Source organism: Ogataea polymorpha, assembly GCF_001664045.1.
Source record: "Ogataea polymorpha strain NCYC 495 leu1.1 chromosome Unknown OGAPOscaffold_6, whole genome shotgun sequence".
NCBI classification, from domain to species: domain Eukaryota; kingdom Fungi; phylum Ascomycota; class Pichiomycetes; order Pichiales; family Pichiaceae; genus Ogataea; species Ogataea polymorpha.
The window spans coordinates 464,737-492,535 of NW_017264703.1; the positions used below are offsets into that span (position 1 = coordinate 464,737).

At 46.8% G+C, this 27,799-nt stretch overlaps 19 protein-coding genes across 19 annotated transcripts; 10 read left to right on the forward strand and 9 right to left on the reverse strand.

The window, feature by feature from the left end:
* Nucleotides 1-2,036: 2,036 nt before the first annotated feature.
* On the forward strand, nt 2,037-4,848 carry OGAPODRAFT_95378 (uncharacterized protein; the record flags this gene model as incomplete). Its single annotated transcript, XM_018357734.1, has 1 exon — nt 2,037-4,848. The coding sequence occupies one exon, from the start codon at nt 2,037-2,039 to the stop codon at nt 2,874-2,876; it is 840 nt and encodes a 279-aa protein (XP_018209281.1). The 3' UTR covers nt 2,877-4,848.
* Nucleotides 2,224-4,848, reverse strand: OGAPODRAFT_17160 (uncharacterized protein). Its single transcript, XM_018354934.1, has one exon. The coding sequence runs from the start codon at nt 4,649-4,651 to the stop codon at nt 2,903-2,905; it is 1,749 nt and encodes a 582-aa protein (XP_018209282.1). The 5' UTR covers nt 4,652-4,848; the 3' UTR covers nt 2,224-2,902.
* Nucleotides 4,849-4,864: 16 nt separating this feature from the next.
* On the reverse strand, nt 4,865-6,569 carry OGAPODRAFT_102359 (uncharacterized protein; the record flags this gene model as incomplete). Its single annotated transcript, XM_018353109.1, has 1 exon — nt 4,865-6,569. One exon carries the CDS (start codon nt 6,567-6,569, stop codon nt 4,917-4,919), a length of 1,653 nt encoding a protein of 550 aa, XP_018209283.1. The 3' UTR covers nt 4,865-4,916.
* A 232-nt stretch (nt 6,570-6,801) lies between these two features.
* Nucleotides 6,802-9,723, reverse strand: OGAPODRAFT_95381 (uncharacterized protein). The gene is made up of 2 exons (XM_018357735.1): nt 9,485-9,723; nt 6,802-9,414 (listed from the first exon to the last, which is right to left on the reverse strand). Exon 2 carries the CDS (start codon nt 7,453-7,455, stop codon nt 7,123-7,125), a length of 333 nt encoding a protein of 110 aa, XP_018209285.1. The 5' UTR covers nt 7,456-9,414; nt 9,485-9,723; the 3' UTR covers nt 6,802-7,122.
* OGAPODRAFT_17162 (uncharacterized protein) lies at nt 6,802-10,310 on the forward strand. Its single transcript, XM_018354935.1, has one exon. The coding sequence runs from the start codon at nt 7,460-7,462 to the stop codon at nt 9,290-9,292; it is 1,833 nt and encodes a 610-aa protein (XP_018209284.1). The 5' UTR covers nt 6,802-7,459; the 3' UTR covers nt 9,293-10,310.
* Nucleotides 9,342-9,723, reverse strand: OGAPODRAFT_9851 (uncharacterized protein; the record flags this gene model as incomplete). The annotated part of the gene is made up of 2 exons (XM_018358023.1): nt 9,342-9,414; nt 9,485-9,723. The coding sequence occupies 2 exons, from the start codon at nt 9,721-9,723 to the stop codon at nt 9,342-9,344; spliced, it is 312 nt and encodes a 103-aa protein (XP_018209286.1).
* Nucleotides 9,778-10,254, forward strand: OGAPODRAFT_14329 (uncharacterized protein; the record flags this gene model as incomplete). Its single annotated transcript, XM_018353413.1, has 1 exon — nt 9,778-10,254. The coding sequence occupies one exon, from the start codon at nt 9,778-9,780 to the stop codon at nt 10,252-10,254; it is 477 nt and encodes a 158-aa protein (XP_018209287.1).
* Nucleotides 10,311-10,505: 195 nt separating the features above from the next.
* On the forward strand, nt 10,506-11,465 carry OGAPODRAFT_9853 (uncharacterized protein; the record flags this gene model as incomplete). Its single annotated transcript, XM_018358026.1, has 1 exon — nt 10,506-11,465. The coding sequence occupies one exon, from the start codon at nt 10,506-10,508 to the stop codon at nt 11,463-11,465; it is 960 nt and encodes a 319-aa protein (XP_018209288.1).
* A 101-nt stretch (nt 11,466-11,566) lies between these two features.
* On the forward strand, nt 11,567-12,184 carry OGAPODRAFT_9854 (uncharacterized protein; the record flags this gene model as incomplete). The annotated part of the gene is made up of 1 exon (XM_018358028.1): nt 11,567-12,184. One exon carries the CDS (start codon nt 11,567-11,569, stop codon nt 12,182-12,184), a length of 618 nt encoding a protein of 205 aa, XP_018209289.1.
* Nucleotides 11,609-12,956, forward strand: OGAPODRAFT_17163 (uncharacterized protein). Its single transcript, XM_018354936.1, has one exon. It carries the CDS (start codon nt 12,215-12,217, stop codon nt 12,905-12,907), a length of 693 nt encoding a protein of 230 aa, XP_018209290.1. The 5' UTR covers nt 11,609-12,214; the 3' UTR covers nt 12,908-12,956.
* Nucleotides 12,957-12,963: 7 nt separating this feature from the next.
* OGAPODRAFT_9856 (uncharacterized protein) lies at nt 12,964-13,681 on the forward strand (the record flags this gene model as incomplete). Its single annotated transcript, XM_018358033.1, has 2 exons — nt 12,964-13,057; nt 13,107-13,681. The coding sequence occupies 2 exons, from the start codon at nt 12,964-12,966 to the stop codon at nt 13,679-13,681; spliced, it is 669 nt and encodes a 222-aa protein (XP_018209292.1).
* On the forward strand, nt 12,964-15,720 carry OGAPODRAFT_17164 (uncharacterized protein). Its single transcript, XM_018354937.1, has 2 exons — nt 12,964-13,057; nt 13,092-15,720. The coding sequence occupies exon 2, from the start codon at nt 13,788-13,790 to the stop codon at nt 15,708-15,710; it is 1,923 nt and encodes a 640-aa protein (XP_018209291.1). The 5' UTR covers nt 12,964-13,057; nt 13,092-13,787; the 3' UTR covers nt 15,711-15,720.
* A 57-nt stretch (nt 15,721-15,777) lies between these two features.
* OGAPODRAFT_90158 (uncharacterized protein) lies at nt 15,778-16,504 on the reverse strand (the record flags this gene model as incomplete). The annotated part of the gene is made up of 1 exon (XM_018356958.1): nt 15,778-16,504. A coding segment is annotated over exon 1 (666 nt), but the record flags the coding sequence as incomplete, so codon positions are not given.
* A 129-nt stretch (nt 16,505-16,633) lies between these two features.
* On the forward strand, nt 16,634-19,223 carry OGAPODRAFT_17166 (uncharacterized protein). The gene has a single exon (XM_018354938.1). The coding sequence runs from the start codon at nt 16,714-16,716 to the stop codon at nt 18,844-18,846; it is 2,133 nt and encodes a 710-aa protein (XP_018209295.1). The 5' UTR covers nt 16,634-16,713; the 3' UTR covers nt 18,847-19,223.
* OGAPODRAFT_95389 (uncharacterized protein) lies at nt 16,634-19,237 on the reverse strand (the record flags this gene model as incomplete). The annotated part of the gene is made up of 1 exon (XM_018357736.1): nt 16,634-19,237. One exon carries the CDS (start codon nt 19,235-19,237, stop codon nt 18,890-18,892), a length of 348 nt encoding a protein of 115 aa, XP_018209294.1. The 3' UTR covers nt 16,634-18,889.
* A 79-nt stretch (nt 19,238-19,316) lies between these two features.
* OGAPODRAFT_17167 (uncharacterized protein) lies at nt 19,317-21,507 on the reverse strand. Its single transcript, XM_018354939.1, has one exon. It carries the CDS (start codon nt 21,453-21,455, stop codon nt 19,365-19,367), a length of 2,091 nt encoding a protein of 696 aa, XP_018209296.1. The 5' UTR covers nt 21,456-21,507; the 3' UTR covers nt 19,317-19,364.
* A 2,506-nt stretch (nt 21,508-24,013) lies between these two features.
* On the forward strand, nt 24,014-27,030 carry OGAPODRAFT_77703 (uncharacterized protein; the record flags this gene model as incomplete). The annotated part of the gene is made up of 1 exon (XM_018356362.1): nt 24,014-27,030. The coding sequence occupies one exon, from the start codon at nt 24,014-24,016 to the stop codon at nt 24,470-24,472; it is 459 nt and encodes a 152-aa protein (XP_018209297.1). The 3' UTR covers nt 24,473-27,030.
* Nucleotides 24,027-27,030, reverse strand: OGAPODRAFT_95392 (uncharacterized protein). The gene has a single exon (XM_018357738.1). It carries the CDS (start codon nt 26,143-26,145, stop codon nt 24,688-24,690), a length of 1,458 nt encoding a protein of 485 aa, XP_018209298.1. The 5' UTR covers nt 26,146-27,030; the 3' UTR covers nt 24,027-24,687.
* On the reverse strand, nt 26,502-27,751 carry OGAPODRAFT_50759 (uncharacterized protein; the record flags this gene model as incomplete). The annotated part of the gene is made up of 2 exons (XM_018355677.1): nt 26,502-27,311; nt 27,344-27,751. The coding sequence occupies 2 exons, from the start codon at nt 27,749-27,751 to the stop codon at nt 26,502-26,504; spliced, it is 1,218 nt and encodes a 405-aa protein (XP_018209299.1).
* Between the last annotated feature and the right edge of the window lie 48 nt (nt 27,752-27,799).

The following is a 27,799-nucleotide window of genomic DNA, read 5'->3' on the forward strand; positions in this document are numbered from 1 at the left end:
TGTGTTTCTTTGTTGGTAACGATTTCTTGCCGCATTTGCCGTCTTTAGACGTTCGCGACAACGGTATCGACATCCTCGTGGATATTTGGAAACGTGTTTTGCCAAGTATGAGAGATTACCTGACCTGTGATGGAAAGCTTAATTTAGAAGGTGTTGAGACTCTGATGAGCCACCTCGCGCAAAAGGAAGACGAAATTTTCCGTAAGCGGTATGAAGGCGAGAGACGCAGAGAAGAGAACGACAAGCGGCGGAAGTTGGAACGGGAGCAGACTAACGCCGTCAAGAACCAGCTGCTCAAAACGGTCACCAAGGGCAAGGAAAAAGCACCAATAATGCCTACACAAAATATGACTCTAACAAGTCTAACTACAGGCGAGACTGCTGGAGGACTGAAGATGACCAACAGCGAGATCGTTCAAAACATCAGTACTATTTCCAAAGCCAACGCTGCAAACAAAAATGTTGCAGATATTCTCAAAAAGGCTTTGTTCAATAATACTGAGGCGAACGGAAACGCCAGCGCTGTAAGCGTTGTGAAAGAAGCAGATATCGAAGAACAGGAGCCGATCGATGTTTCTGAAAAAAAGAGATCGGCATCGACCGCCTTCAACTCCGACTCTGAGCAGTCAGATGCTGAAGTTATAGATACAACTGACTCTATCCGTCTCTGGGAACCTGGCTACAAAACAAGATATTACCAGCAGAAGTTCGACACCACCGATGCCGAGGAAATAGAAAAGATTAGAAAAGACATGGTTAGATGCTATGTGGAGGGAATATCCTGGGCACTACTATACTATTTCCAAGGATGTCCCTCGTGGAATTGGTACTATCCATACCATTATGCCCCATTTGCTGCTGATTTCACAAATCTGTCGGATATCAAGGTTGAATTTATACAGGGAACGCCTTTCAGGCCATTTGAACAACTGATGAGTGTTCTTCCTGCTGCCTCAGGTCACAATCTACCGGAGGTTTTCAGACCTTTGATGTCTGAGCCTCATTCAGAAATCATCGATTTCTATCCTACGGATTTCAAAATCGATATGAATGGCGCCAAGATGGCATGGCAGGGCATATGCCTGCTTCCATTTATTGACGAGACTCGTTTGCTCAAGACAGTGCGCGAAAAGTATTCGCAATTGACCGAATACGAAATCGAGCGCAATACCAACCGCAATGAGGTGCTATTTCTAGGTCGCAAAAACAAGTACTTTGAAAAGTTCTTGAAGTTATACGAAACGAAAAACAAAGAGGAGATATACATTCATGCTCGCAAAACCGGATTGGCCGGAAAGGTGTTCATCATGGACAAATTCGACCCCAAGGGAACACTCAAATATGAGCTGGACGTGGCAACAGATCAATATTTCGATATTTCGAACGATACTTATTTGGCCATGGAGTACAGATTACCAGCCAAGGTGAACAGTAAGTCCATGCTTTTGGCAGGATATAGACCTCATCTGAAGCTTTTGACGCAGCAGGATAAGGACCAGATCGTGTACAGCTCCAACAAGTTCTACAGAAACAATAGGAACTTCCAACCCAGCAACGACATCGACTACAGGCCTCACATTGGTCCTCACGGAGACACAATGTATACGATGCGTGTTGGCGGATACAAAAGTTTCATTCACATGTATCAGGAGCAGGCTCAAAGTCAGGCTTATCAGCCTCCGGCGCAAAACAGTTATCAGAACCAGGGATATAATAACTACCCGAACCAGGGATATAACAACTACAATCAAGGCTACAATCGTGGTTACAACAACTACAACAACCAGAATTACAACAATTACCAAGGCTACGGACAGAGACAGAATCAAGGCCAGTATTACAACGAGTTCCAAAGACGGCCTAATAGAGGAAACAGCCGGTGGTGAGCATTAGTATGTAAGGTGTAAGTTAGGCTGGGAACATGTATCGCAGATAGAGTCAACGCAGCAATGACGTTGAGGACCATATGTAATTCGAATTACACCTCAAGCCATTTTTTTGTGATTTACCTAGAGAATATAACAATTGAACCGCTCATGAATAAAGTGCAAAATTTCCAGCATTTGGCTCGCCATTATGAGGGTATTTCCCGCATTGTGAGTGATTGGGACGACACAATTACAGCTAAAGACACCATTGCGGTTATATTTGATGTCCTTGGAAAAAATCCCGAGTTTGGATACGACTATTTCTTTAAACTATACATGGACAGCTTTAACAGGTTTCAGAACGAAGTGTTGCCGGGAAAATCGTATAGTTTACGCGACTGTCTTGAACGGGAAATAATGTATCAAAAAGCCATCAAAGACAGCGAAAAAAGCTCCATCAACGAAGCGGTTCGCCTAGCTGTTTTTCGAGGCATAGGAAAGTCAACTTTTGAGAACTTGGTCAATAAAATACCCATCAGAGCCGGATTTGAGAATTTCTACAACCACCTGTGCAACACTAATATGCATTTCAGTGTTTTGAGCATCAATTGGACTGGATTGATGATCGCCAAGTATTTTGCATCATTCAAAAAACAGCCGGATCAGATACTAGTCAACGAGTTTGAGTTTGATTCTAACGGTATATGCACAGGAAATGTCGTGACAGACATAGACATTCGCACAGGCTACGATAAATTGGTACTCACCAAGGAACTCGTTGGGAATGATCGAGCCATGTACGTGGGCGACTCCTCCACAGACGTCTTGAGCATGATTTACTGTGATAAAGCCATTATTATCAAGGGTGGCTCGGCTAGTAAGGCGCTTTGTCGGCTTGGCTACAAGGTGTACAATATCAACGACGAGATTAGCGAGAGAGAGGCCAAATTTGTCAAATATCTTGAAATCGACGATTGGAACGATCTGCTACAAATTTTGAAAAACTAATATATCTGAATTATGACTTGCTTCTATTAATTTGTGGTGCTTTTCAGAAATTCCAGATGCTCTTTGATTTCAGTGCAAAGCTCGTCATGATCTATATCGCGGTCAGAAAAAAGCTTTGGATGCAAATTAAGGTCACAGATGTAAAATTTCATGTTCTCCCATTGGACCCGTTCAAAATCAAAGCCCAGTGCTTCCAGATACTCTGTTCCATAGAGTCGCTCACGCTTACCTGTTTCGGGGTCGTAGATGACCTCATCCACTTTAAGAGACCATGGATCGAGCTTTGGGAAGTTGGAGTGCAAGAAAAGCAGTTTGGGAACTTCATCCACATGCTCAAAGCTATTCTCGTATTTTTTGTACAGTTTGTAATCCTCGTGACAGTTGAACTGTCCCATCGCACTTCCTGTAAATTCATCATTGGCCCATCTTCCAATACTCTTGATGATTTTCTTGACCTGGTAAAATGACTTTTTCAGCACATGAGCAGCAGCAATAAATGTCTCCTTGTCTCCTTCGCCATCTGATCCTTGCGAAAGAAGAGGATAGTAATGGTTTGGACCATACATGTTGTAGTAGAGTGCAAGAAGCATGACCTTCGAATGTGTCTTTTTGGAAAGCATTAGTTGACCAGACTCGCTCGAAGGATCCGGGATGGCTCCTTTGAGTTGATGCAAAGGAGGAGCCTGGTCTGGCGGAGAATTGGGAGTTGTATATTTTCCATACTCTTGGAACCCATGACTGACTCTGTGGCCCTCATCGATTTCGATGTTGACGATGTCGTAAAATGCAGGAGAAGTAGACCGTTTCCAATAATCGGGCCAGATGACCATACCCGTGCTGGTGAATGGCTCCGTCTCGAACAAGTGGTCTGGCGCATGCAAAGGTGTATTATCTGCGTCTAGCAGCAGGACATTCTCAAAGCTCGATAGCATTAGTGCCAGGGCCTTGTATTGATATCCGAAAAATGAGAATCTTTCACTGATTTGCTCTCCCAGCTGCTTGGGCATGTATATACATTTGGCATTCAGAGCTGGGAAGATCGTGGTACACAAATCAACTTCGTATTCATCCAGTTTCGGGATCAGAATTTCAACGGGTAACTTGGACCCGACAGACCTAAGGGTTTTAATTGAAAGCAAAGCCAGCCAGTTGAACTTTCCTCCTCCAACGTACACCACGCCGTTTCCGGAGTAAAGACCAATAGGATACGTCTCCGGGAGATTTCTAGTGACAAATGAATGGCTTTTCTTCATTGAGTTTATCTCACTTCGACTTAGCTGCAAGAACCGGGAAAGATATTCTTTTGACAACGATGGGCCATCGCCCATCACTTCGTAGCCTGCGTGGTATATTCTTTCCGTGGACTTGTACTTCGTAAGAGGCGACACCCTGGGCTTGCCTTTGTCCAACACGTTGAACACAGACTTGAAGAACGTATGGCCTAGTTCCAACCTGAGGCCCCTTGGGTCATCAGGAGATGGCTGGTTGATGACTCGCATCTTCTCGCGGTCCTCGACACTAAGGTTGTCATAGACACTCTCACGAGTTTTCTTTTTTTGGGCCAACAACTCCTTGGCAGTTTTCTTGGAAGTCGGCCTCTGAGCCAAGTCGTTGTTCACAACAATTGCACTGCTCCCAGCTACCCTTTCATCATTCTCCAGAAAAAACGATCGTACCACAAGGAACAAGAGCATAAATGCAGCACATGCAAGTATGAGGGAAATGCGAACTCTTTGTTTTGTTCGATATTTGAGGTTCAGCTTGGTTATCCACATCGATTGCTATTTCATATACCATCCAACTAATTAACTTGACAGTTATCTGACACCTTATTATACACAGCTCACTCCCAGAAACACAATTGGAAAAAGTAAGAGCAACTGCTATTTGGATGTCTGTCTTTTGTTCCCAATCGTTTTGGTGCTTGACTCCTGCTGCGTACCTTTTCCGTCTTAAAGTTGATGTCTCTCTGTCTTTTGTTTTGTTTTCTGATAGATGGTTCTAGGAATTTTTTTAGGCTCTGGTGTAAAGTTGTCAACCTTATTTTCCCCAGACCTCGTAGATCTTGGAGCTCAGTGCTACCCCTATTTTGCGGTTACCAATTTGGTTCTTGAGGGCGTCGTGAATCATGCGCGGTTTGTCGTCGGTGCAGTTTGCATAGCTGTCAATCAGGTTCTTAGGCGTTCCGTAGTGAAGCTGGATGGCTATCGCCTTATCCAGAGACACACCCTTGATAGTCATGAGCATCCTTATGAAAATTTCTCTGACCGACACCATGTTGGATTTTGAGAGCAGCGACTGGAACGTAACAAAGTTGTATACGCATTGGAATTCTGGGTTATCGGCAGAAACTCGTGATAGTAACTGGCCGTACTCATGTTGCGATTTTAGGTCACGAGGTTCCAGAACCAGCAGCGATTGGTGTTTATAAAACTTCTGGATTCTCTTGGAAAGCGACGCAAGCGTCGAAACAGTGTCATCACTGTCCTTTGTTCTTTTGACATGAAAACGGGAGTTTGTGATGCACATGGAGATGCACGTCTGGATAGCGTCGCTAAAGCGAGACACGTCACTGGACATTTGTTCTTCCACCACATAAAATATGGTCCTGATGCCCGTTCTTAGCAGTCGCGATTTCTGCTCGAAAAAGCGCCCGTCTTTGATAGAAGACGCAAAATCGTCAAGTCTTTTGCGCTCAAAAATAAAGTCTAAAACGGCCTCTTTGCCTGACTCCTTATGACGGGCCACCCAAACGCCGTCGCCGACTGTCAGAGCACGCACCGAGGTCTTAATTCCATGGCCGAGCAGCTTGTCGGAGAAAAAATCGCGCTCCTCTCTAGACCGCACCTCTCTGTTATCCAGTATCAACTCTATCTCATAACTTCCGCCGTTCCATATTTCGTGAGGAACGTTTCCAACATTAGCTGGTTTGCCTGCTGTTTTCGCCAAGGGAGGTATCCACGTGTCGATGCGCTCGACATCGACCATTCTGTCCTCTGTGCGCTTCAAAAATGGCGAGCTGTCGACTCCATCCTGACTTTCGTTCTTGTGTTCTTCCTCGACTGCTTTCAAGATTTGAGCCACTTCGACCCCAGTTTCCGTTAGGAAATAGTACACCGGGTGTCCACGTGACTGCACGTACTCGTTTTTCTCTAGAGTCTTGATGCTCCCCCATGCAGAGTAGAACTGTCCCGTGCTAGGGTTGGCAGTGAAGCTTGTAGAACAGTATTGTGCGGCATGCTTGATGATTTCGTCTTTGGTCAGGCCATCACAGCCTGGATCATGCACATAGAGAGCCAGCAGAATCGCATAGCCGCCTGTATTGCGCTGCGGGATGTATTTGCGCGCCGACTTCAGTTGCCGTCGTTTTTTGGGGCCCTCTGAGTCTTTCTCAGAGCTCCGTTTGCGGCCGGCCTTTTCCGGCTCTTCTTCTTGCTGGTCGTCTGGTACCTCGTATCCGTGCTCCTCGCAGTACTCTTGTAGCCGTTTGCGCATGGTCGCCACCATCTTGTCGCCTATAAACCGAAGACTTCTCAGCTGCGAGGGCAGACGAACCATCATAGGACATTGTTTGACGCTCTGAACAGCTCTCATATACGTGAAAGCCAACCTGGAGCCCGCACTCTGGTGCTTCCGGAGCTCTTCCTCTATCCAAAGAACATATAAATGTTTTATGTCCTGGGGCAGTTCCATCGACGCGTAGCTTATGTAAGGGTAAACAGAAATAAAAAAATATAAACAATTGTTGATCTATCATGAGCGAGCTCACCATAGAAAAAATATACGGCACGTCGTCCGAGACTCCAGCCCAGTTTGTTGCGCAGGATGATTATATTGCGTACACTGCTAGCGGCGGCGTTGTGGTGTGCAGAGTCGATAAAGAACTGAAGGTACAGTGGCAGAAGTTCTTTTGTGCCAATAATGTGCTGGTAGCACCAAAAACAAGCAAAGTCGATGAGTACGGGTTTCCGCTTGGTGGAGACCCAGAACTGATATCCCGTGATGGCTCTCTGAGCGCTGAGGAGTCAAGAGATAACCTGTACGAGTCTCCTAGCACCCGAACTCTCAAGATACGCAAGTCTGACGATGCCGGTTCGTCGCCCCTGGCCAACAAAGTGAGGTCTATCAACTGCATTGCCATTTCTCCCGATAAGAAGCTGCTTGCTGTGGGGGAAGTTGGCTATCAACCGCGAATCCTGGTGTATTCTCTCGCAAGAAATTGCTCGTGTCGTCCGAGTTACATCATTCAGGAACACCAGTTTGGAATCAACTCGCTTTGTTTCTCCACAGACTCTAAAAGGCTGTGCTCGCTGGGACTGGTGAATGACGGGTTCTTGATAGTGTGGAAGTTCACCAATAAACGCTTTGTATTCAGGGGAAGTAACAAGTGCTCCTCGATCGTCAACAAGCTATTCTGGCACGATGACCATATTATCACCATTGGACTGCGCCACATTAAGGTCTGGAGAGAGGATGCCGCGCGGGCGGGTACTATTTTAAAGGGAAGAAATGTGCTGTTGAAGAACTTCCTCAATTCGAACTTCATTGACATCGACTGTCTCAACTTCTCGGAGCTCATTGTGATGTCTGATCAAGGCGATTTGGGAATCATGAACTTGGACGACGAGTCTATGGTTCTCCGCAAAATATACCAACTGCCATCAGACATCAATCAGTTCAAAATCGACCATATCCATGAGGACTTGATAATAGGCGGCAAGGAGCTCAACATTATACCCTTGAACGAGGTGTTTACCGCTCCTATTAATGATACTATCCGTCCAACTCCAAGTTCGCCGACGAAAATTGTCAAGCGGTCGGGAATAATGGCATTGCAACCGTTGTTCGATTTCAAGACCTTGGTGTATCTGCAAGACGAACAAATTCTTTACGTGGACCTGTTAGAAACAGGAAGTCCAAAAATTTTGATCAGCTCGCTGGCTTCGAAACTGAACGGATTGAAGCGTTGTTTCAACGGTGAAATACTTCTCTGGACCAAAGATGGTATAGTGAAACGGTTGGAAAATAAAGAGTTTGTTTTGCTTCATTCCATCACTCTGCCTCCTGGAGACTTGCTTGATAATGCGCTGAACGCGTTAGATTGCAGCAACCAGGATCTTGTACTAGGTGATCGGTTTGGCACCCTGGTTTTCCTGCAAAAAAGGGATGATTTCCTCAAAGGATACAGAGAATCAATGAGAGTGCGAGCCCATGAGTCGAGCATCAACGACATTGTAATGTTCACGATAGCGGAGTATGCATTTGCTGCATCCTGTTCCCGCGACAGAACCATTCAGTTATTTATGAAGAAAGGGTCAGACGGCTGGGCGTTGTTCCAAACCTTGACTGTCCACAAAGGAAATGTTATAAAGATGCTATTTACAAAAAATATGCTTATTGCATTGTCCTCTGACCGCACTCTTTCTGTCCACAAGCTTGAAATCAAGGATGAAGGCCCTGTTGTTGTTCAGGAGAAAATCATCTCTATTAAGACTTCAGCTATGACTTTTGGTGTCACCCCTGAGGAGCTGGTTGTTGCCACAAATGACAAAAACATAATCATTTACAGCCTCACCACATTTGAATATGTCAGGTCCATGAAACTTTTCAACAAGGATTTTGACCCACTTCAGGTGGACAACTTTGAGATTCACGATGGCCTGATGTTCACCTCGTCTCCTGACAAATGTATCCGTTTATTTCAATTCAAAGATGGAAAATTGCTGAGCTCTCAATGGGGCCATTCCGAAACCATCATCGGTTTGCTATTTGACAGCGATTCGAAAACTGTTATGACTGCAAGCCACGACGGATGCATGTTCGGCTGGACGCTCGGCAGTGGGGTCTCGGGCTCTGACTCCCTGTTTTCGTCGCCGCTTACATCCAGCAACACTCAAGATCCGGTCTCGCCGCCTAAGGTTGTGAGGAAGATTGTTTCCAAACCGGATCTGACCCCTATGAGACCCAGCGTCCAGAACAAACCGTCCAAGTCGCCTTCCACAGTGCTGCCTGCTGCCAAACTGTCAGCCAACGACTCGCCAACCTTTACCCGCACTCCCTCTGTGCGCTCCTCTAAACAAGCTCGCTCCGCTTCCTCGCGCTCTGATATCTCACCCACTTCCAACGTCCGCTCTCGTTTGGCAGGGATGAGACTGGACAAACCCAAGCCGGAGTCTGCATCAGACATAGCCGACAAAATAGTGATGGACTTGCGCAGGCTGCAAGCGAGACTCCTTGACGAGGATGAGATCGACCCTTCTGTGACCGACCGTCTGCGCGCTCAGTTGAACAAGACCATGAAACTGCTTCCTGGCCATGATGAAACTCTCCTGGATCAATATGGCTCAGTGTTGGTCAGCAAGCTGGTTGATACCCTTCGGAAGGAGCGCGACAAGGAGAACATGGAGAACGTATAGCCGATGTATTATTTTTCAATGTTTCTCAATGCCTTTTCCATGCTTCTTCCTATGGCTTCGTCTTTCTGTAGCTCTTGATAATGTAGCTGTTGGTCTTTGAGCCGGGCAAGTTGTTGAATTCTCTCTATTCTCATTTTGTCCTCCACCAGTTCCTCCAGCGAGGGTGGCCTTAGCCGCGTATATCTAAGCCACTGCAGCCACTGGACAGGGATGTTTTCGTAGTAGTCGACAATGAATTCCTGGGGTTTATATGGCTGGTAAAGTCTGCGGGGTCGTATCCCCTTTTTGCGCTCGACAAAGAACTCCCAATATGTATTCCCGGTCAGATCATAACCAACAAAAAACTTCTTTCTCAACGGAATTGTTCTCAGAGACTTCCATTTATAATACAATTGTTTCCACAAGGGTATCAATTTGTTGATTTGATCCATCGTGAAATGGAAATAATTTACCCCAAATTATTTTTTTTAACTTATCAGTTTGGCATGTCAGATGAGCACACTCATTTGGACCAAAATTTGGGCGAACTGACAAAACTGGTGCCTCATCCAATTACATTGCAAAACAACTCCAACGAACAGCTGTTTGCTAACGATTCGGTCTGGTGCTCAAACTGTACGATTGCAGAGCCAACAATAATTCAAGGAATAAACGGAGGGAAGTATGCGTTGTGGACAATCGAGTTCGAGACGGTGCGAGGTGCTCGGTTCAAGATCCGCAAACGATATAACGATTTTGACGAGCTGCGAAACAAGCTCGAAAAGTACACGGGAAAAACCGAACTGCCCAAGTTTCCTCCACGATCCGGTCTGTTTCAGGACAGATTCGATCCTGCGTTTCTCGAGAGTCGCCGCAAATCTCTGGAATACTGGCTGAGCAGCGTGGTTCTGAATCCAGCCATCTGCTGTCGAAAAGAGGTGAAGGAGTTTGTTCTGGGCAAAAAATTGATCAGCGAAAACTAATGGGGCCAGCAAGTACATCCCCATTACGCATGCAACGAGCTGGCCACAGACGTTTGTAATATTACCTAATACATCATTTGATAGAGTGCTCTAGGCCATCCGATAAAATCTTGCACCGCCACCCCCGCCACCGATCTAGATGTTTCGCGGATTACAAATATTTGAAATACGTGAAAAAGTATTTAAAGTATTGTATGTTCCTTTCCCTTAGACAGTTCTATACATCCTTTCAATTTATCAAGCAAACAAGAATGGTTCATAACAAAGTGACAATTATTGGTTCTGGGCCAGCTGCCCACACCGCTGCCATCTATTTGGCCCGTGCAGAAATGAAGCCGGTGTTGTACGAAGGTATGATGGCCAACGGTATTGCTGCTGGAGGACAACTTACCACCACGACCGACATTGAGAATTTCCCAGGATTTCCAGAAGGCATCAACGGCAGCAAGCTGATGGAGCAAATGAGAGCTCAGTCCGAGAGATTCGGCACCGAAATCATTACAGAGACTATTTCCAAGGTTGATTTCTCTTCGAGGCCGTTCAAACTGTGGACTGAATTCAACGAGGACGCTGATCCAATTACTACCGACGCCGTTGTGATTGCCACCGGTGCCTCTGCCAAGAGACTCCACCTGCCAGGAGAAGAGACCTACTGGCAACAGGGTATCTCTGCCTGTGCTGTTTGTGACGGTGCGGTTCCTATCTTCAGAAACAAGCCTTTGGCTGTTGTTGGTGGTGGAGATTCTGCCTGTGAAGAGGCATTGTTCTTGACCAAGTACGGGTCTAAGGTGTACCTGCTTGTGAGAAAGGACCATTTGAGAGCCTCGACGATCATGCAGAAGCGTGTCAAGGACAACGAAAAGCTCGAAATCTTGTTCAACACCGTTTCTCTCGAGGCTCTGGGAGATGGCAAGCTTTTGAACGGTCTTAAGATCAAGAATGTCAAGACTAACGAGGAGTCCACCCTGGCTGTGAACGGTCTGTTCTATGCTATCGGACACACTCCAGCCACCAAAATTTTTGAGAATCAGATCGAAACCGATGAGACCGGATACATCAAGACCAAGCCAGGAACTGCCCAGACTTCCATTCCTGGTGTCTTCGCCGCTGGTGATGTCCAAGATAAAGTTTACAGACAGGCCATCACCTCTGCAGGAACCGGCTGCATGGCTGCTCTCGAAGCGGAGCACTTCCTTTCTGCGCTGGAATGATAGATTTAGAGCGTTTTGTAGAAAATGACGGATGGTAATAAAATGGACGCGTCGATCGACGGTTTTTGTCGTAAAAAATACTACTCACTTTCTTGTATGCCATGGCCGAAAGGTCTCTCAAAGTGGTTCTGCTAGGAGACCAAGGCGTTGGCAAGACGTCTCTGCGAGCGCAGTTTGTACAGCGGTACTTTGCGAGCAGCTACCGGGCCACTATTGGTGCGAATTTCCTGTCGCATGCCGTCAAAACCAGGGCTGGAGACCAGCTGCACTTGCAGATCTGGGACACGGCGGGACAGGAAAGGTTCAACGCCATGACGCGAGCATTCTACCGCGGTGCAGAAATTGCTATTTTGGTCTACGACGTTACCAATGCACAGTCTTTTTACAGTCTTCGGCAGTGGCTCGACAAGATCGTGGAGCATTGCAACAATTCACGGCTGCGCATTCTGATCGTGGGCAACAAGACCGACCAGCACGCCCTGCAGCAGATCTCGCGACGGCAGGCCGTAGAGTTTGCCCAGAGTCTGCCGACAGGACTCATTGGTGACGCGAAAACGGACGTTTTAGAGACATCGGCGCGCCGGTATCAGGACGCAGAGCGTGTTTTCCAGCAGTGCGCGGAAATCGGCCACGAGATCCTGCTCAACTTCGAGCCGATTGATTTTGCGTTCGACCAGATCGATCTGGCACTGCCCAAAAAAAAATACTCCTGCTGCTAGATAAAAAAGCCGAAAAAACATTTTGTTCCCATGTCGCGTTTCTCGGACAGCTCTGTGCACCCCGTGCACGAGTCTGAGGACGAGCATTTTGAGGAGGACTCTGTGCACGGCTCCGAATACGAAACAGACGGCCACTTCAACAACGCGGCAAAGTCCGACGAGGAGGAATTGTTCACCACAGGAATACGCAAGCTCGAACATCTTGGACTGATCGACATCGGTAATCTTGCCGCGTGGGGGGTCTCCACGTACAAGCACGGCTACGGTATCAAGGAGCTGCGCGAAGACTCACCGTTCAGCTACTGGCAGTCCGATGGCCAGCAGCCACACTTCATCACTATACATTTTACAAAACGAGTGACTGTGCAGAGACTCTCCTTCTACTTCAATTACCAGCTGGACGAGTCGTACACGCCATCTAAAATTCTCGTGCTCGCAGGATCGGGCGAACACGATTTGATGGAGGTGTCATCCAAAGAGTTTTTCGAGCCTTCTGGCTGGCAACATATATTCTTCAAAGGTGTTCGGAGTGACAACCTACTCAAGTGCTACCTCATAAAAATATGCTTTCTCTCCAACCACCAGAACGGGAAGGACTCGCACGTGCGCTCAATCAAGGTTTTCAGCCCTCTTTCGGAGAACGCCATGCGTTCCGATATCGACAGCTCGCTTGGCGTTGGGTTCACCAGCATAAAAATGCTCAGCGAAAGCACCATTCGCTGATCTCGCTTATATAATCCCCACACCTAATTTAATATATCTCTGACATTGCTAGGAGAATGGACGATTGCGAAATTCCTGACGGCGAGTACAACCTGCGGGTCGGACAGGCTCTTGGAGACGCCGACTTGCGGCGCTTTTTTGGAATCAGGTGTAAGTATGCGTGTTTGTGCTGTGCTAATCCTAGACACTTTTCGTCCAGATACTCTGGACTCAAGCGGCGAATCGATGCTTCTGAACCGCAACGATGAGTATATTTTGGAGTCTTCGGCCAAGGATGGAGTTTCCAAGCTGTATTTCGAAGGCAAAAGGCCGCCCGCTGGCCACGGACACTCGGATCATGTATTGATCTACAATCAGAAGGCAGGCGAGTTCAGTCTCGAGAGGTTGGACTCTGTGGTGAAAATGAGCAAGTCTCGTGAGCCTGAGAAGCTACAGCAACGGATGAAGGCGCTGCTGAACCAGCATGCCCGTGGGGAGGCGATGAAAGAGCAGGCTTCTAAGATTAGAAAACCAGCCACTACACTACGGTCACGTCCCCTCTCGGCTCAATCGCTGGCCAGGTCGAGGCAAAAAAGAGAGCCATCTACAAGAAGTGTGCCTACTCGTCCCTCGAGGCTCTCGAAAGCGCAAGAGGCGATTTCGAAGACCAAACAACCCGAATCCGAAAACCGCGATCCGCCGAAATCGGCAGTCTCTGAGGAAGACCTCGAGTTTGATAGGGAGTTTGAAGAGGCGCTGGAGGCGCTGGATGATGAAATAAGCGAGGAAGAGTAGCACTGTTGGGAAGCCTGTCAAACAAGTCTGTGATTTTCAGGCTGTGCTCCCGATGGGTGTGCTCTTTTTTTCTCGTTTAAAAAAATAAACTAAACACCTTTGCAAAATGGCTTCCAACCTGTCAGTACTGATCTCGCAATTGAACGAGACGCTGCATTTACTGGACTTGACAGACTTGGCAAACCATTGGATTAATTCGTCTAGCGAGTATTACAATGTGCAAAAGGCCCGGGGCACGATATTTCCGATACAGATATCCCTATCGTTGCTACTCGGCCTGGCCCCGATAATTTTGGTTCTAGCGCGCAAGACACGCAGACGGGTTGAGAAACCGAGCAAGTTTGAGGTCCCAGTCCCCGATGAGGCAAAGCCTAATTGGAAAGGCAAAAGGCTTACACCTGCGGACATCTATCAGCCAGAAGACCCAGCACATATCTACTGCTACTGTCCCGCAACGTCCCAATTTCTGGGTAAGTTTCCTGCCCACACGAAGCAAGATATAGATGCTGCTGTGGAAAAGGCCAAGGAGGCCCAGATGAGTTTCTATTCGGACCGCGAGTTTGGTGTTAAACGGCGCAAAGTGCTGAGAACCCTGTGCGGGTTCATCCTGCGCAACCAGGAGACCATTGCGCGGGTCGCGTGCAGAGACTCGGGGAAAACAATGGTAGACGCGTCCATGGGCGAAATAATGGTCACCCTCGAGAAGATCAACTGGATTCTGGCCAACGGAGAACGTGCACTGCAACCGTCTAGCAGACCGGGCAGTTCCAACCTGTTCATGAAGTACAAAAAAGCGGAAGTTCGCTACGAACCACTAGGTGTTGTTGGAGCACTTGTCTCGTGGAATTATCCGTTCCACAATCTGCTGGGCCCTATAGTTGCTGCCATTTTCACCGGTAATGCCATTGTGGTGAAATGCAGCGAGCGGGTCCGCTGGTCATCCGAGTACTATATTTCTGTGGTCAAGGCGGCACTCAAAGTGTGTGGCATAGATGAGAACCTGGTCCAGCTTGTATGTGTGTGGGGAAAGGACGGAGATTTGTTTTCTGGTCATCCTGGACTTTCGCATCTCACATTTATTGGGTCCAGGCCGGTTGCCCAAAAGGTTGTGGCTAAAGCCGGCGAGGTGCTCACGCCTGTGGTAGTGGAGCTGGGTGGCAAGGACGCGGTGATCATTTGCGAGGATTATCTCAGAAACAAGGGGGTTGATAAAATAGCGTCCATTTTAATGAGAGGAACGTTTCAGAGTGCGGGCCAGAACTGTATCGGGATAGAGCGGGTGATTGTGGCGGGTGACTCAAAGTACTACGACAAACTAGTGGAAACGCTATCAAATAAGGTGGCCAAGCTGCGCATTGGCTCGGATATCGACCAGAGCGAGGAGATCGACATGGGAGCCATGATTATGGGTGGAGCAAAATTTGACGAGCTTGAGCAGTGGATAGTAGAAGCGGTAGACAGAGGAGCCCGCCTGCTACAGGGAGGGAAGCGCTATGTGCATCCCAACTATCCGCAGGGCCATTATTTCATGCCCACGCTGATTGTGGACGTTGATCCGGAGTGCGCACTAGCCACAAACGAGGTGTTTGGTCCTGTTTTGACAATTTTGCGGGTCACTTCGGACGACGAGGCTGTGGAGCTGGCCAACTCCACCAGCTACGGGCTCGGATCGTCTATCTTCAGTGCAGACTTCCGCCACGCCGAGGAGCTTACAAAACGTCTCAAGGTCGGAAACGTGGCGATCAACGACTTTGCCACGTTCTACGTGTGCCAGCTTCCGTTCGGTGGAGTCAAGGGTTCTGGGTACGGCAAGTTCGGTGGCGAGGAGGGACTACGGGGTCTCTGTAACGAGAAGTCCGTGTGCTACGACCGCACGAGCCTGATTTCCACTACCATCCCAAGTGTTGTTGACTATCCAATTGCCAATGGTAAAAAAGCATGGAAATTTGTTGCGGCCCTCAACCAGGGCGGATACGACCACAGCTGGTGGCAGAAGTGCAAGGCCATCTGGACTCTGGCTACAAGTTAATGTAAAATAGACATACTAATAAATTTTCAATCATACATTGTCTATGTGAGAGTTTTATCTTTTATTTCAGGCTCTTTTCTGCCTCTTTGTACGCATGGGTCAATTTTTCTGTGTAGTTCTTGTGTGTCTTCTCAATATCCTGCAGCAGCTTCTTGAGCACGTCGGCAGAGCCTTCCACTTTCTTGAGGTCTTTAAGAAACTGTGCACGGATGCTTGCAGAGCTGGCCTTGAAAATGTTGAAGTTTTCCTTTAATTCCTTGGCCTGTTTCTCTTTCAGGTCTTTGGTGGTGTTTGGTAGAGCAACCCTCAGCAGCTGTGGGTTTTTCGGGTCTTCCTCGGCATTCAGGTTCAAATTAGCGCCCAAAATAGCGCTGATGATCCGTTTGCTATTCTTGGGGTCAAAAACAGTGATGTTAAGAAACTTTCCTTTCAGGGTGGTCTGAGCGATGTCTGTGAACAGAACTGTCCCATTCTCGACCTTGACTTTCAGTTTGTTGAATATTTGGGGGTCTGCCTTGCCCATTTTGATCTCTGTGATCTTCTTCTTGTACTTGTCCAAGACAGATTGGAACTGTTTGTCGACATCTTTCAGTATGGCTGACGGGTTTATTTCCTCCACCTCGGTGGAATTTTTAGCCTTGCTTTTGGATGTAAACGACGTCCCACTAAAGGGTCTCCATAACAAAGGCTGGAGACGGGGGGTGCTTCTAGCGGCGAATTTCAGTCCCATCATGACTGGTAATGGTCAATGTAATTTTTCAGCCAATGCAGAAATTAACACAGCCCGAGACTCCCTAAAATAAAATAAAAAAAGGGGGAACTTGTGCGATCTGTCACTTCCCACACAGTCGTTCCTGCTATGTCACATTTGTTTGTCATGATGCAAATCAAATTATTTGGTATTCGGAAGCCTAGAAAAGTATAAGTAGCTGAACTGCAGGAATTATTTTTCTATCCAATATTGCGACTTTTTAGACGCTGAACATCTCGTTTTTCATCATCCATGTCGCTCACCGATACGGACACAAATACATCCAAGCCGGAGAAAAATGAGAGAAAACACTTGAGTGACAACTTTACGCTGGCATCAGTTGGCGACTCAACCTCCGAAGCGGAAAACTATGACTCCAAACCGCTCACAGCTCTAGACTACATAGACTTGCCCTTTGACTCATCCTCGTCAACCACTATTAACACGCCAGCCCCTCTGGACCTAAATTCAGGCCTTGGGTTCGAAAGTTTGGAGGGCCCAGAAACGTGTCTTCTAACACCCGTCACTCCTGTGAAAAAGACATCTTCCTCTGCTTTTAAGAGATCCTTCACTAGGCAGAAGCAAATAAAAGAATTACTAAACACAGAAGAGGTCTATGTGAAATCCCTGAAAGTGCTAAAGGAGGTTTACGTTAGTTACCTTGGAGCAAGTGAATCAGTTCCGCTGTTTTTCGAGAACTTCGCTAGAGTGGTCGATAGTCTGCTGGAAGAGCACACGCGATTTCTCAAAGGACTGGTCTCGCTGTACCGCGAATGGATCAAGAATGGAAACTCAGCAGAGACATCGAGACTGTCCATCCATTCTCCCATGTTGGAAACTTATGTCCCACGTTCTGAGGATTTGTGCTATCTTGAGAAAATTGTTGATTGGATCCAGGACAATTCCATCAACGTTCGCACATACAGTGCATACTGCCAGCTTGTTCCAAAAGTCATCATCTTTGCAGAAGCTAAAAACGTTCATCAGTACAACACAAGCTCAATCGTCATATACAACGATTATATGGTGGAGCATCATGACGTGGCTTCTAGCTATTTTCTGCAGCAACAGCTGGACATTAGGTTCATCTCGTTGGTCCAGATGCCCACAAACAGGATCTCCAGATACAAGCTCATGGTGGATTCGCTTTTACAGAAATCAAAAGGAGACATTGACTCACTAATGAACGATAAGCTTGAATCGTGCGTGAAGCATATCGCTGATAAATGCACTCAGATCAACAACCATGTGGGCAGGTACGAGAAAATCGAGCTGGCAAACCAGCAACTAAAGAATATGATGAGCAGCTCTCTTAAACGTATATCTGACGATCCTTACTTTTTCGACAATATGGGAGACGTCATAATAGTGGCAGCTTTTGCAACCGTCTGGAGCTGCCAAGACACCATCAAGTACGAATACTTTGGTTCCATTCTCTTTGACTCGCACCTTGTTCTTGTGAGGCCCTATAAACATCGTCATCTCGGAGTCAAAATGATCATTCCTGTTTCGTCAATCTTCAATATCCAGGACAGTGATTTAGGGGCCAAAGGACTTCTCTTCACAATTTATCCCCACTGTTTTAAGATCCAGTTTGAGTACAATTTCAGGCAGTTTGAGATTGTGGTGGTCTTACCATCAGAGTCAGAGAAGCAGGTGTGGCTGGGGAAGCTACGTGAAGTGTCCGCAAAATGGCGCGCCGATATTGGAAACCAGGACTTTGCCTATTCCTTTTCTAAACGAAAACACAGACTGCACAGAAGTGAACTTGAAAAGTTCAGGTTCAGAAGTTTCATTCCCGACGACATCACACCATTCAGGGAGAAAAGTAATGGGCAGCTTTTTGTTCTTGAAGCAAGCGTTCGCCAATTCTCCATCCACCATTTCAATCCGTACGCAGACGAGTCTCTGCGCAAAGACAGGTTTTCCAGCCACAATGTCGTAGTGACAATTAAAAAAGAGGATAGAATCAGAGTGGAAAAGAGCTTGGGTGATCTGTGGGCCTCCGAGATCCCAAAGACTACCGTCCCACTCACACGCAGCATTTCCGACTTCAGTTTGCGCAAAAAACTGTCGATTTCGTCTATTTCGTCTGTCAACAACCAAAACTTTCAATCCTCGGGTCCGCGTTCGACTTCGCTCATGAGAGGAGGCCGGAGTGGCACGAAGCTTTCTACTTCCTCCTCTATGCGCAATTTGGCACACACTTTGGGCAACATGAGATCTTCAGACGAAAGGGATGAATCGAGATCCGCAGATACAGACACATATGCTGACCACGCGATTTTGGGGTCTGGCTCAATCAGAAAAAGCTTCAGCTTTAAAAAACTAATCAAATCATTAAGTGTGCATTCAAACATGTCCGAACTCGAAAATACAAATTAACTTTATTTATTCGTACTATTCAGTAGTAGAAAAATGCCCTGATCTATCTTGCATTGAAGCCATTGGAATCATTCGTGGACGACCACTTTTTGTGGTCCACTCCGATACTATTTAGAATTTCTCCTTTTTCCAAAATGAGCGGTAGCACATCCTCTGCATGCTTGACCTCGCCGAATTCCACGCTGAGGTCTGTCTGCGATGCTTTCTCTAATTTTCCTTCAGATCCTTGGCCCATTTGGTTGGTGTATATGTCAAAATTGGACACCACATCAGCCAATGGTATAGAGCGGTCGTGCTTATGGACATATTTTTCGTAAGCGTCTTTGTCGTCAATGAAAACAACAAAATCTTTGCTTTGGCCTTTGTAGAATAGCTTATATGGTCCGGTCATGGTTGGTCTCAATTGGAAGCGGAGGTGGGATATTTATACTTTTTAGGTATGCTTGCTGTCTATGAAGTAAATCTGGGGTCGGCGCATATGACATCATGCGGCTCATCTAATATTACATAATATACAGTTAATCGAAATAGAAGCCTCCAGCAATAAACCGGATCATGTACTCGTCAATGTGACCAATACCGTCGTCTTCTTCCTCCTCTTCATCCTCTTTGGACTCAATTCGTTTCACAAAGTCGTCAGGCTCGGCAGAGTTTTGTCGTGTCTGGCCAACAACGCTCGGACTCTTTGTGCTTGCTAGAACATTCTGGTCCTCAGTAAAATCGTTATTATCCAGATTCACCTCCTTCATTGCCACTTCGGCGGCTTGTGCGTCCTCTGCGTCCTCAGCCTGCTCCAAAACCTTGGCAAGCTCGTTCTCCGACTTTCCCTGGTCGTTTGCTATCAGCGGCTTTGCATCGCCCGGAGAATCCTCGGAGCCTTCTCCGAAAAGATCTTTCACTGTGATCTTGCTGAAGTAATCGGTCGTGAAATCTCCTTCTTGAATGACAACGTTGTCGAGCTGACGTTTCTGGTTCGCTTTCTTCAAAATGTTTGACTCAATCGTGTACTCCGAGACAAATCGGTAGATGTGCACATCTCTCGTTTGTCCAATTCTGTGACACCGGTCCTGACACTGTTTATCCATGGCAGGGTTCCAGTCCGAGTCGTAAAAGATGACGGTGTCTGCGCCAGTCAGATTAATTCCCAAACCTCCAGAACGGGTACTCAGAATGAAACATTTGATTTTCGGGTCCTTGTTGAAACGTTCTGTCAACAACTGTCTGTCTTCTATCTTGGTCGCGCCATCCAGTCTCATATACTTGTAGCCATTGTAGTTCATGAATTTTTCCAGAATGTCCAGCACTTTTGTCATCTGTGTGAAGATCAGCACTCTGTGACCTTTTGGAATCAGATCTTGCAAGAGACTAGCGAGCTTTTGCAATTTGCCACAGTCGTACTGAAGCAGAGACTTGTCCGGGAACGTGATGGAAAGCTTGATTTGAGCCTGGTGGAAAGGATTATCAAGTTTCGACTGTCTTATTTCGTTCTGGATAGGCTCTGGGATCTCCAAGTCCAGTGTGTTCTGTGTAACGACTTTAGGCGTGACAAAAGCATATTTCTCGATTGTGTCACTCATGGTCTCGGCTCGTGTGCTTACAGACTGAACAAGCTTTAATTCCTCCAGCTGGTTGAAATGTTCCTTTGAGTATCTACTGAACCTCACCAAATCAAGAAGATTGGAGGAGTAGATAGGACTTTTTTCGCAGTTGAAGTTGTTCACGTAAAGCCTCTGTTTGAACAGGTCAATCAGTTCTGCCTGCTCCTTGTATTTCAGGTGCTCATAGTACTGGGTTAGGCTCTCGAACTTGGCTTCAACTGGCTTCAGGTTGGCCTCCAATTTCTGGATTTCCTCGCTGAACTGGCGCGAAGCAGACACTTTTTTCAAGCTTTCAACATTAAAAGAGTTCCATGTGAAGTCTTCTGCAGGAGTCAAATTCAAAAAATTAAGATCCACACTGGGCCTTTGGGATTTTCTCAAACGCTTCCGAATAACCAGGTCGTTCAGATCAAAACTACTGGCCACGTTTTTCTCCATTGCCAAACTGGTCAAAATAGGTCTAACCTCAAACAGATCCGGATGGTTGCAAACTTTCCGCAACTGCATCAGACAGTTGATAATACTCAGGAAGTTCCCACTCGCCAGCGTCTCTCTCGTTTGAGCCCGACTCATAAAGTCGTCATAGAGCAATCTCTGTCTTTTGGACAGACGACAGTAGACAATGTGCTCATATTTAGCGGGCATCTGTTTTTCAACGTCCTGCTTCAATCTTCTCAGCAGGTATGGACGCAGAACCTGATGCAGCTTGTTGACAGTCTCCTTTGTCTCGTGGTCTTCCTGTCCGCCACCATATCCTCCTCCTTGTATGATTTTGTCCACCGGGCGTCCGAACCACTGTTGGAAATCCATTAAGTTTGCAAAGCCATCTGGCATCATCTGGTCGGCCTTTGAAGAGGGCATCAAAAAGTACAGCAGAGACCACAATTCCATGATGTTGTTCTGCAGAGGTGTACCCGTTAAAAGTAAGCGGTTTTCGGTGTTGAAGTTCAACAACGCCTTCCATCTCTGAGAGCGGAAATTCTTGATGTTATGCGCTTCATCAAGAATCATATAGCGCCACTTCTTTCTCCTGAAAACAGAATGATCTTGAACAACCAGTTGATACGACGTGATGCACACATGGAAAGTATCTGGCGTATTCCAGCCCCTTCTCTTCTCCTTTCTCTGCTGGGGATTGCCGTAGTACGTCAACACCTTGAATCCCGGCGCAAACCGTTTGAACTCCATCTCCCAGTTGAGCATCACCGACGTGGGCACAACAATCAAATGTGGTCCCCATATATTCTTTTCGCACGCCAGGTACGAGATTAGCGAGATTGTCTGAATGGTCTTTCCCAGGCCCATCTCATCAGCGAGAATACCGTTGGTTCCTGTGTTGTATAAAGAGGCCAGCCAGTTGAGACCCTGTTTTTGGTACTCTCTCAATGTTCCACGAAGAAGAATAGGCACAGGAACGTCTGGGATCGCAGGATTGTCCCCGTCCACTTCCATCTCGTCCGACGAAGGAGGCGTGATTGCCTCTCCTGGTTCGTCTTTGATATTATTGCCAAAAAGAGAAGCCAGCCCCGGTTGCGACTCATCCGATGAGACTTCTTCCTCCGAAGACTCAGTTTCGGACGAGTCCGACATCGAGTCGTCGCTTTCGTCGCTTTCGTCCAGGAGCGGGTCATTCGACTCCTCCATCAGCTTTTTTTTCTCCTCTTCGGTAAGCTGGTCGACAACACTGATCTTTTTCTGTTCTCCATTTGATTCAACCCCATATAACGAAGCCAGATTATCTGGCTCCTCTGCTTCAGAATCATCGTCGGAATCCGGCTCGACAGACACTTTGTCCAAATCCTTGTACTTTTCGCGCAGCTCCTCAACAGTCAGTTTGCTGTCATCTTTGAGCTGGCCATTTTCTTCCTCCTCATTGTCTTCGCTGCTGCTCAAGCTCATGTTTTCGTCGTCGTCCAGGCCTGACTCATCGTCGCTATCTGCCTGAGACCGCTCAGAAACAACACTTTGCTGTCTTGACGTGGGAGTCGCGCTTCTTTTACCGACCTGTGCACCCAACATCTTGGTGCTCTGGTCCAGAATCTTGGAAAGCTGTTCCTTGCTTTTTACCGCGCGTTCTCGCTCCTTTTCCCGCTCCTCCAGAATTTTATAGGCTTTCACGGCCACCAACCATTTTTTCTTCACCTCCTTGGCGGTATCTCTAGCCAGCTTGGCAATCTTCTTTTCAAACTCGCGTTCTTTCCTCTCCTGCTCCTGGGAGAGCTTCTTGAAGTGCGCCTCAATCATTGCTGCAATCCGACGACACCTCGAGATCCTGGAAGCTCGCAAGTCGTGGATCAGCTTCGACGACCTCATACCTTGCGCGAGAAGATGATCATAGTGGGTGAGCTCGTTCCTTGACCTGAAAGGCTCAGGGGGTGGTTTGTAATGATTCAGACTGTACTGTGCATTTTTCTTTATCATGGTTGGCTCTCGAAAACCCTGAGGGACGGCCCTGAAGACGTTTTCGTTAAAATCAAGTGTCAAAAGCTTCGAGTCAAGACCTTCGCGAATCCTGTTGATGAGCTCGAACTGCGCGTTCAAGTATTCCTGGTACTCTTCATTGGACAGATCTCGACTAGGTTCTTCAATTGTAGACCTGTAAGAGCTTAGAAACTCGTCTAGACTTCCAAACCTGGGGGACGTGACATGCGAAGGGTGTGTTACCAGCTGCGGCCTCACGTTAACCTTGAGATGCAGCTTTTTGATTTTTGTGGGCACTGCAGGTGGAATAGAGACCTCGGAGCTGTCACTTTCAAAAGCAAAATCGTCTACCTCAGGCTCCAATTCGGACTTGATTGACACTTCCTTTGTTTTTTTAACTGCGGGTTTCTTCGCCTCCATCGGCTCTTTGGGCTGGGCTGACTCGCTAACACCCCGCTCTATTATCTTTTCAATCTCTAGTTTCAACGGGTCGCTGTTTTCTGTAAGCCTGCGACTCCTTCTTCCCAGTTTCGCCTCGTCGATTTTCGGCCATAATGAGAATTCTGTTTTGTACTGTTCGTATGTATCGGGTTGTTTCGGCTCTCCTGGCTTGAAATATACAAGCGAGGTAAAGTTCTCCAGATGGTATAACTCCTGCACAAGGGATTCGTTGTGAACCACCAGCTTGGCCATGTTCGACTTTGCGATTTGCCTCTGTTCTTCTAAAGGAAGGGATGGGTCTATGTTGGATAATTTGAGGTTCATTGCTCCTGATTTCAAACATGGCGGCACTTTAGTGGCAAACGTATTTATCTCTGATGGCGCTCGTGAAGGTCGAGGTCTGGAAACCGAGTAATTATTCACCTCTTTCACTCTCGTGCTCCTTCGTTTTCCAGCACTTTCCTCCAATTGGCTGTCGATAGACTCCGATCTCCGCTTGCTGGGAGTTTGCAAATGACTACCGCTAGGCGTTCCGCCGTTCTCAGTCGGTAGCATATTAATCCAGGACAGTTAAATATGCAGTTATATATATTAGAGTCGTACTTTCTTTAGTGTTTGGCAATTATTTAAAAAAAAAAGAATCTGCCATTCCCTGGACGGGTGATCCATTTTTTGTAAATGTGGAGTAATATATCCTTTCCTTAGATATGTTCAGTAGATTGGCCGTTGGGGCCAAGAGAGTCCCGGGAACTGTACATGTTAGATACAGCTCGGAATTGCCCAAATTCTTGCCAAACTTGTCCGACTTTCCTGACTACAAGGTTCCTAAAGACTACGTGATGCCCCAGAAAAGAGATCCCTATCGGGTTTACGACGACCAGCAAAACAGACGAAATTTTGATACTCCTGTGCACCCGTTTGAGGACAATCTTGACATGTGGTCTCCAGACTTCATTAACCCGGTCAGCGATTCTACAGCGATTCTCAATTTTCTTGGCTGGTTTGCTGGGCTTGGATCCTTCGCAGCTGCTATCTGGTTTTTTGATTTATGGCCTGAACGGCCAGCCACTCCACGGTCTTATCCGCATGGCGGCCTCTACAAAGACTTGGGGGGTACGGAAAAAGATCAGCACTTGTACAGGGCGCGGATCGACCAGGCTGAATGAATTAGCTACCAGTTTATTTTTTATATTATTTATTGGAATACACAGTATTTATTGGCCATTTCATATCTCACTATTAACTTTCTAGTGTCCCCCACATGAGCTAAATGCATAACAATTGTAAGAAAATGAACAGGAAGCAAATGAAAGTGAAAGCACAAAAATGCGTTGACGAATGTATGCTAAGTAACAAAACGAAAAAAAGGCTGTCTCTTGTCTCAGTTAAGTTTGAAGAGACCAGAACCTATGTCTAGCTGCTCCAGGTTGTTGAGTCTAGAAGCAAGAAAATACTCGTTCAAGCGGAGTTCATCCGAGGCAAAGCTATTTGTCAAAGAGGTCCCCGACGAGTTGAGTGGACTGAAAGGAATGGGTTCGCGAGAGAGCTTGTCGATGTCAAGAAGGGAGCCACTGTATGCTCCACCATTGATAGCAGGAGTGCTAGCATGGTCAATCAGCAAATCGTTTAGCAAGCTATATTTGGTACCCGTGAATCCCAATGTATTGGACATGTTGTACAAATTAGCTGGTTGAAACTGTTGTGTCTGCGGAGGCTGAACTGCTGGCTGGGCTGGATGCTGCTGCATGGCAAGCTGCTTGGCGAACCAATTCCTCTGAGCGGCACGGGCCCCCCAGCTGACTCTAATCCGACAGCCGCCACCAATATCGTAGCCCTGCATCTCACTGATGGCCTTCTCTGCACTAGCACGGTGGAAAAACTGGACGAATCCACAATTTTTGCCTGGCGGAATTTTCACATAGCTGATGTCGCCGTATCTTGAAAAAAGAGCTCGCAATTGCGTTTCTGAAATTGGTACATTCAATCCACCAATGAAGACGGTAGTGTTGTTGGGGTCATTATAGTATTGAAGAGGAGCAGTCTGTGGCAAAGAAGGGACGTTGACTTTCGGCTGACCAAGACCATCCTGAGACGGCATGGCAGATGCAAAAGAGCTGTTGGCAACTGAATTTGTCTGGGATTTCGATGCAGTGGAAACTCTGATAGGTCTTCCAAGCAGAACGTAACCTTGCATCTCTATCAATGCTCTTTTCTGGTCGGTCTCGTTTAGAAATTTGACAAATCCGTAACCTTTCAGATGACCAGTAGAAGGGTCAATCATGACCTTAGCACCAGAACATGAGGGATATCTTGCTTGGAAGGCTTGCAAGAGACTTTGCTCGGTCACATTGTGAGGCAGGTCGCCGACAAAAATAGAATACTCGGATTGTCCCTTAGGCTGGAAGGCAGGAATATTGGCACCTGAAGAGTTGGCCGAAGACCAATTCAGTCTGAAAAAGCGGACGTTGTTTGTTCCTGGAATTGGCTTACCATTAAATAGCTCGAGTACCTTGTAGCAATCTTCGAAATTATGGAATCGAATGAAGCAATAGCCTGCGTTTGCCAGTTCGAGGTTCATACTCTGCTTGTCTCTAATGAGCTTCACAGAGTGCACCAAAATCCCCAGCGGGGCAAGAACACTGGACCAAATCTGCTTGATCGTGGTCTCGTCCCACCTTTGGTCGAGATCACCCATCCAGAGTTGAGGGGTCTGTGCGTTTTGCTGGCCATTTGATTGCCCATTCAGCTGGCTGGACTGCGTATATTGCGATGCAGGAGGCGGTGCTGAAGACCTGTTTGGGTAATATGAGTGGTGTTGATTATAAGCAGAATTATACATGTTGGATCAAGAGCGATGGTAACATATCAAGCAAGCGAAAACTGGCAAATTCTGCAATAAATATGATTGATGCAATGCTCTGTTCTATGCCAATCGTAACTGTGAATTTGTGCCTTAACGTGATGATTAAATGAGATTAAACGTATGCCAAAGCGAACAGGTACAATGATGAATGAGCCGGATCAACTGATAATTTGTCCAAAATCTTTTTGCACCTCTTAGCAAAAAAATTGGGCCTTTAGAAAAAAAATTCTTACCGTGCCGCGCTGCCCTCGCTCGATCTTTGGATCGAATCTTGTCCCCCCACGAAAATTTTGCAATTTGTAGGGCAATAGGTTTTTTTTTCATCACTTCACTCATTGGCCCAAAATAGCGCGGTAGCATTTCTCCAGCCAATATAGATGCGAGCGCTTATTGATCCAGTCTGTCTCCAAACACCCTGACACGTCCAGCCTCTGCAACACTTTGGCACGTAAACATCCTTTGACGAACTGTTTTGCTTCGATAGAGATCTTGCTCCATTCTTCGATCTTGAGTAGCAGGTCTCCCTGCCGAACCTTGACGATCGTTTTGTCGATGCAAGGAGAGTAGAAAGGAGACACACCTGTAAGCAGAATGTACGTGATCACTCCTAGAGACCAAATGTCCACCTTATTGGTGTACCCCCTGGTGCTCCGTGGCTGCATGAGGTTGATTTCTGGTGCGGCATATTCCGGAGTCCCTACCATCGTAAACATTCTTTTGGCCGAGCGTTTGGTTCTTTGCGCATCAAGTCGCCTGGCAGCTCCAAAATCGGCCAGAACCACATAAGGATAACGAACAGGCGCTCTTTTTATTAGAATGTTGTCAAGCTTCAGGTCTCGGTGCACAATGCCGCGAGAGTGCAGGTATTCCAATGCTTTGAGCACTTGGTAAACAATCAGTAACGCCTGTGACTCGGAGACGGGTCGGAGCACATCGTTGCCTTGTGCCATGTAGGAAAATAGGTCTCCTCCAGTAGCCAGGTCTTCATAGATCCGAAGACTGCCGTTGGTTTCCAAACACTCGTGAACCCTGACAATGTTTGGATGCTCAATCTGTGTCAATATCTGGTTCTCCTTGGAAGCTGTTGCGCAATTGAGAACCTTGACTGCGTAGAATGCTGAGTTTTTGGTTGCAAGTTGCACCTGGCGTTAGAACACAACTACTAGCCACTTACTTGTCCAAAAGTCCCCTTTCCAATTACTTGAGATATCACTTTCCAGCCATTCTCCTCTAAAACCACTTCTTCTTTGAAACTCTCGCCTGTATAGCGTAAGCTAAGATGGTCACCGATCTCAATCAGATCTCGGTCGCTCAGTATTGTAAATCCTTTTCGAAGTTTTCTTCCGTTGATAAGTGTCCCATTGAGTGAGATATCCTGTATATACGTCAAAGGTGGAGTCGACTCGTCAAAACAGGCACTCCAGATAAAACAATGGGTCGAGCTCACCTGAGGATCGTCTACGACGCACTCGGTAGCACAGATTTCTGGAGCTTGCACTCGGCCAATTCTTATTGTGTTGTGGGGGGAAATTTTGATGGTGTCTGACCGTGACGTGCGACGGTTGTACACGGATAAGGACATGTCTGAAAGAGGGATAATTTTGGAGCCACGAGTTAAAAATATCAAAAA

What these genes read in the sequence shown, in the direction of transcription:
- OGAPODRAFT_95381 (XM_018357735.1), bottom strand. Translation starts at nt 7,455, where the DNA reads ATGAGCTCCGAGAAGTTGAGACAGTCGATGTCAATGAAGTTCGAATTG.
- OGAPODRAFT_17166 (XM_018354938.1), top strand. Translation starts at nt 16,714, where the DNA reads ATGTCGCTCACCGATACGGACACAAATACATCCAAGCCGGAGAAAAAT.
- OGAPODRAFT_17163 (XM_018354936.1), top strand. Translation starts at nt 12,215, where the DNA reads ATGTCGCGTTTCTCGGACAGCTCTGTGCACCCCGTGCACGAGTCTGAG.
- OGAPODRAFT_95392 (XM_018357738.1), bottom strand. Translation starts at nt 26,145, where the DNA reads ATGTATAATTCTGCTTATAATCAACACCACTCATATTACCCAAACAGG.
- OGAPODRAFT_17164 (XM_018354937.1), top strand. Translation starts at nt 13,788, where the DNA reads ATGGCTTCCAACCTGTCAGTACTGATCTCGCAATTGAACGAGACGCTG.
- OGAPODRAFT_17162 (XM_018354935.1), top strand. Translation starts at nt 7,460, where the DNA reads ATGTCTGATCAAGGCGATTTGGGAATCATGAACTTGGACGACGAGTCT.
- OGAPODRAFT_17160 (XM_018354934.1), bottom strand. Translation starts at nt 4,651, where the DNA reads ATGTGGATAACCAAGCTGAACCTCAAATATCGAACAAAACAAAGAGTT.
- OGAPODRAFT_17167 (XM_018354939.1), bottom strand. Translation starts at nt 21,455, where the DNA reads ATGATTCTTGATGAAGCGCATAACATCAAGAATTTCCGCTCTCAGAGA.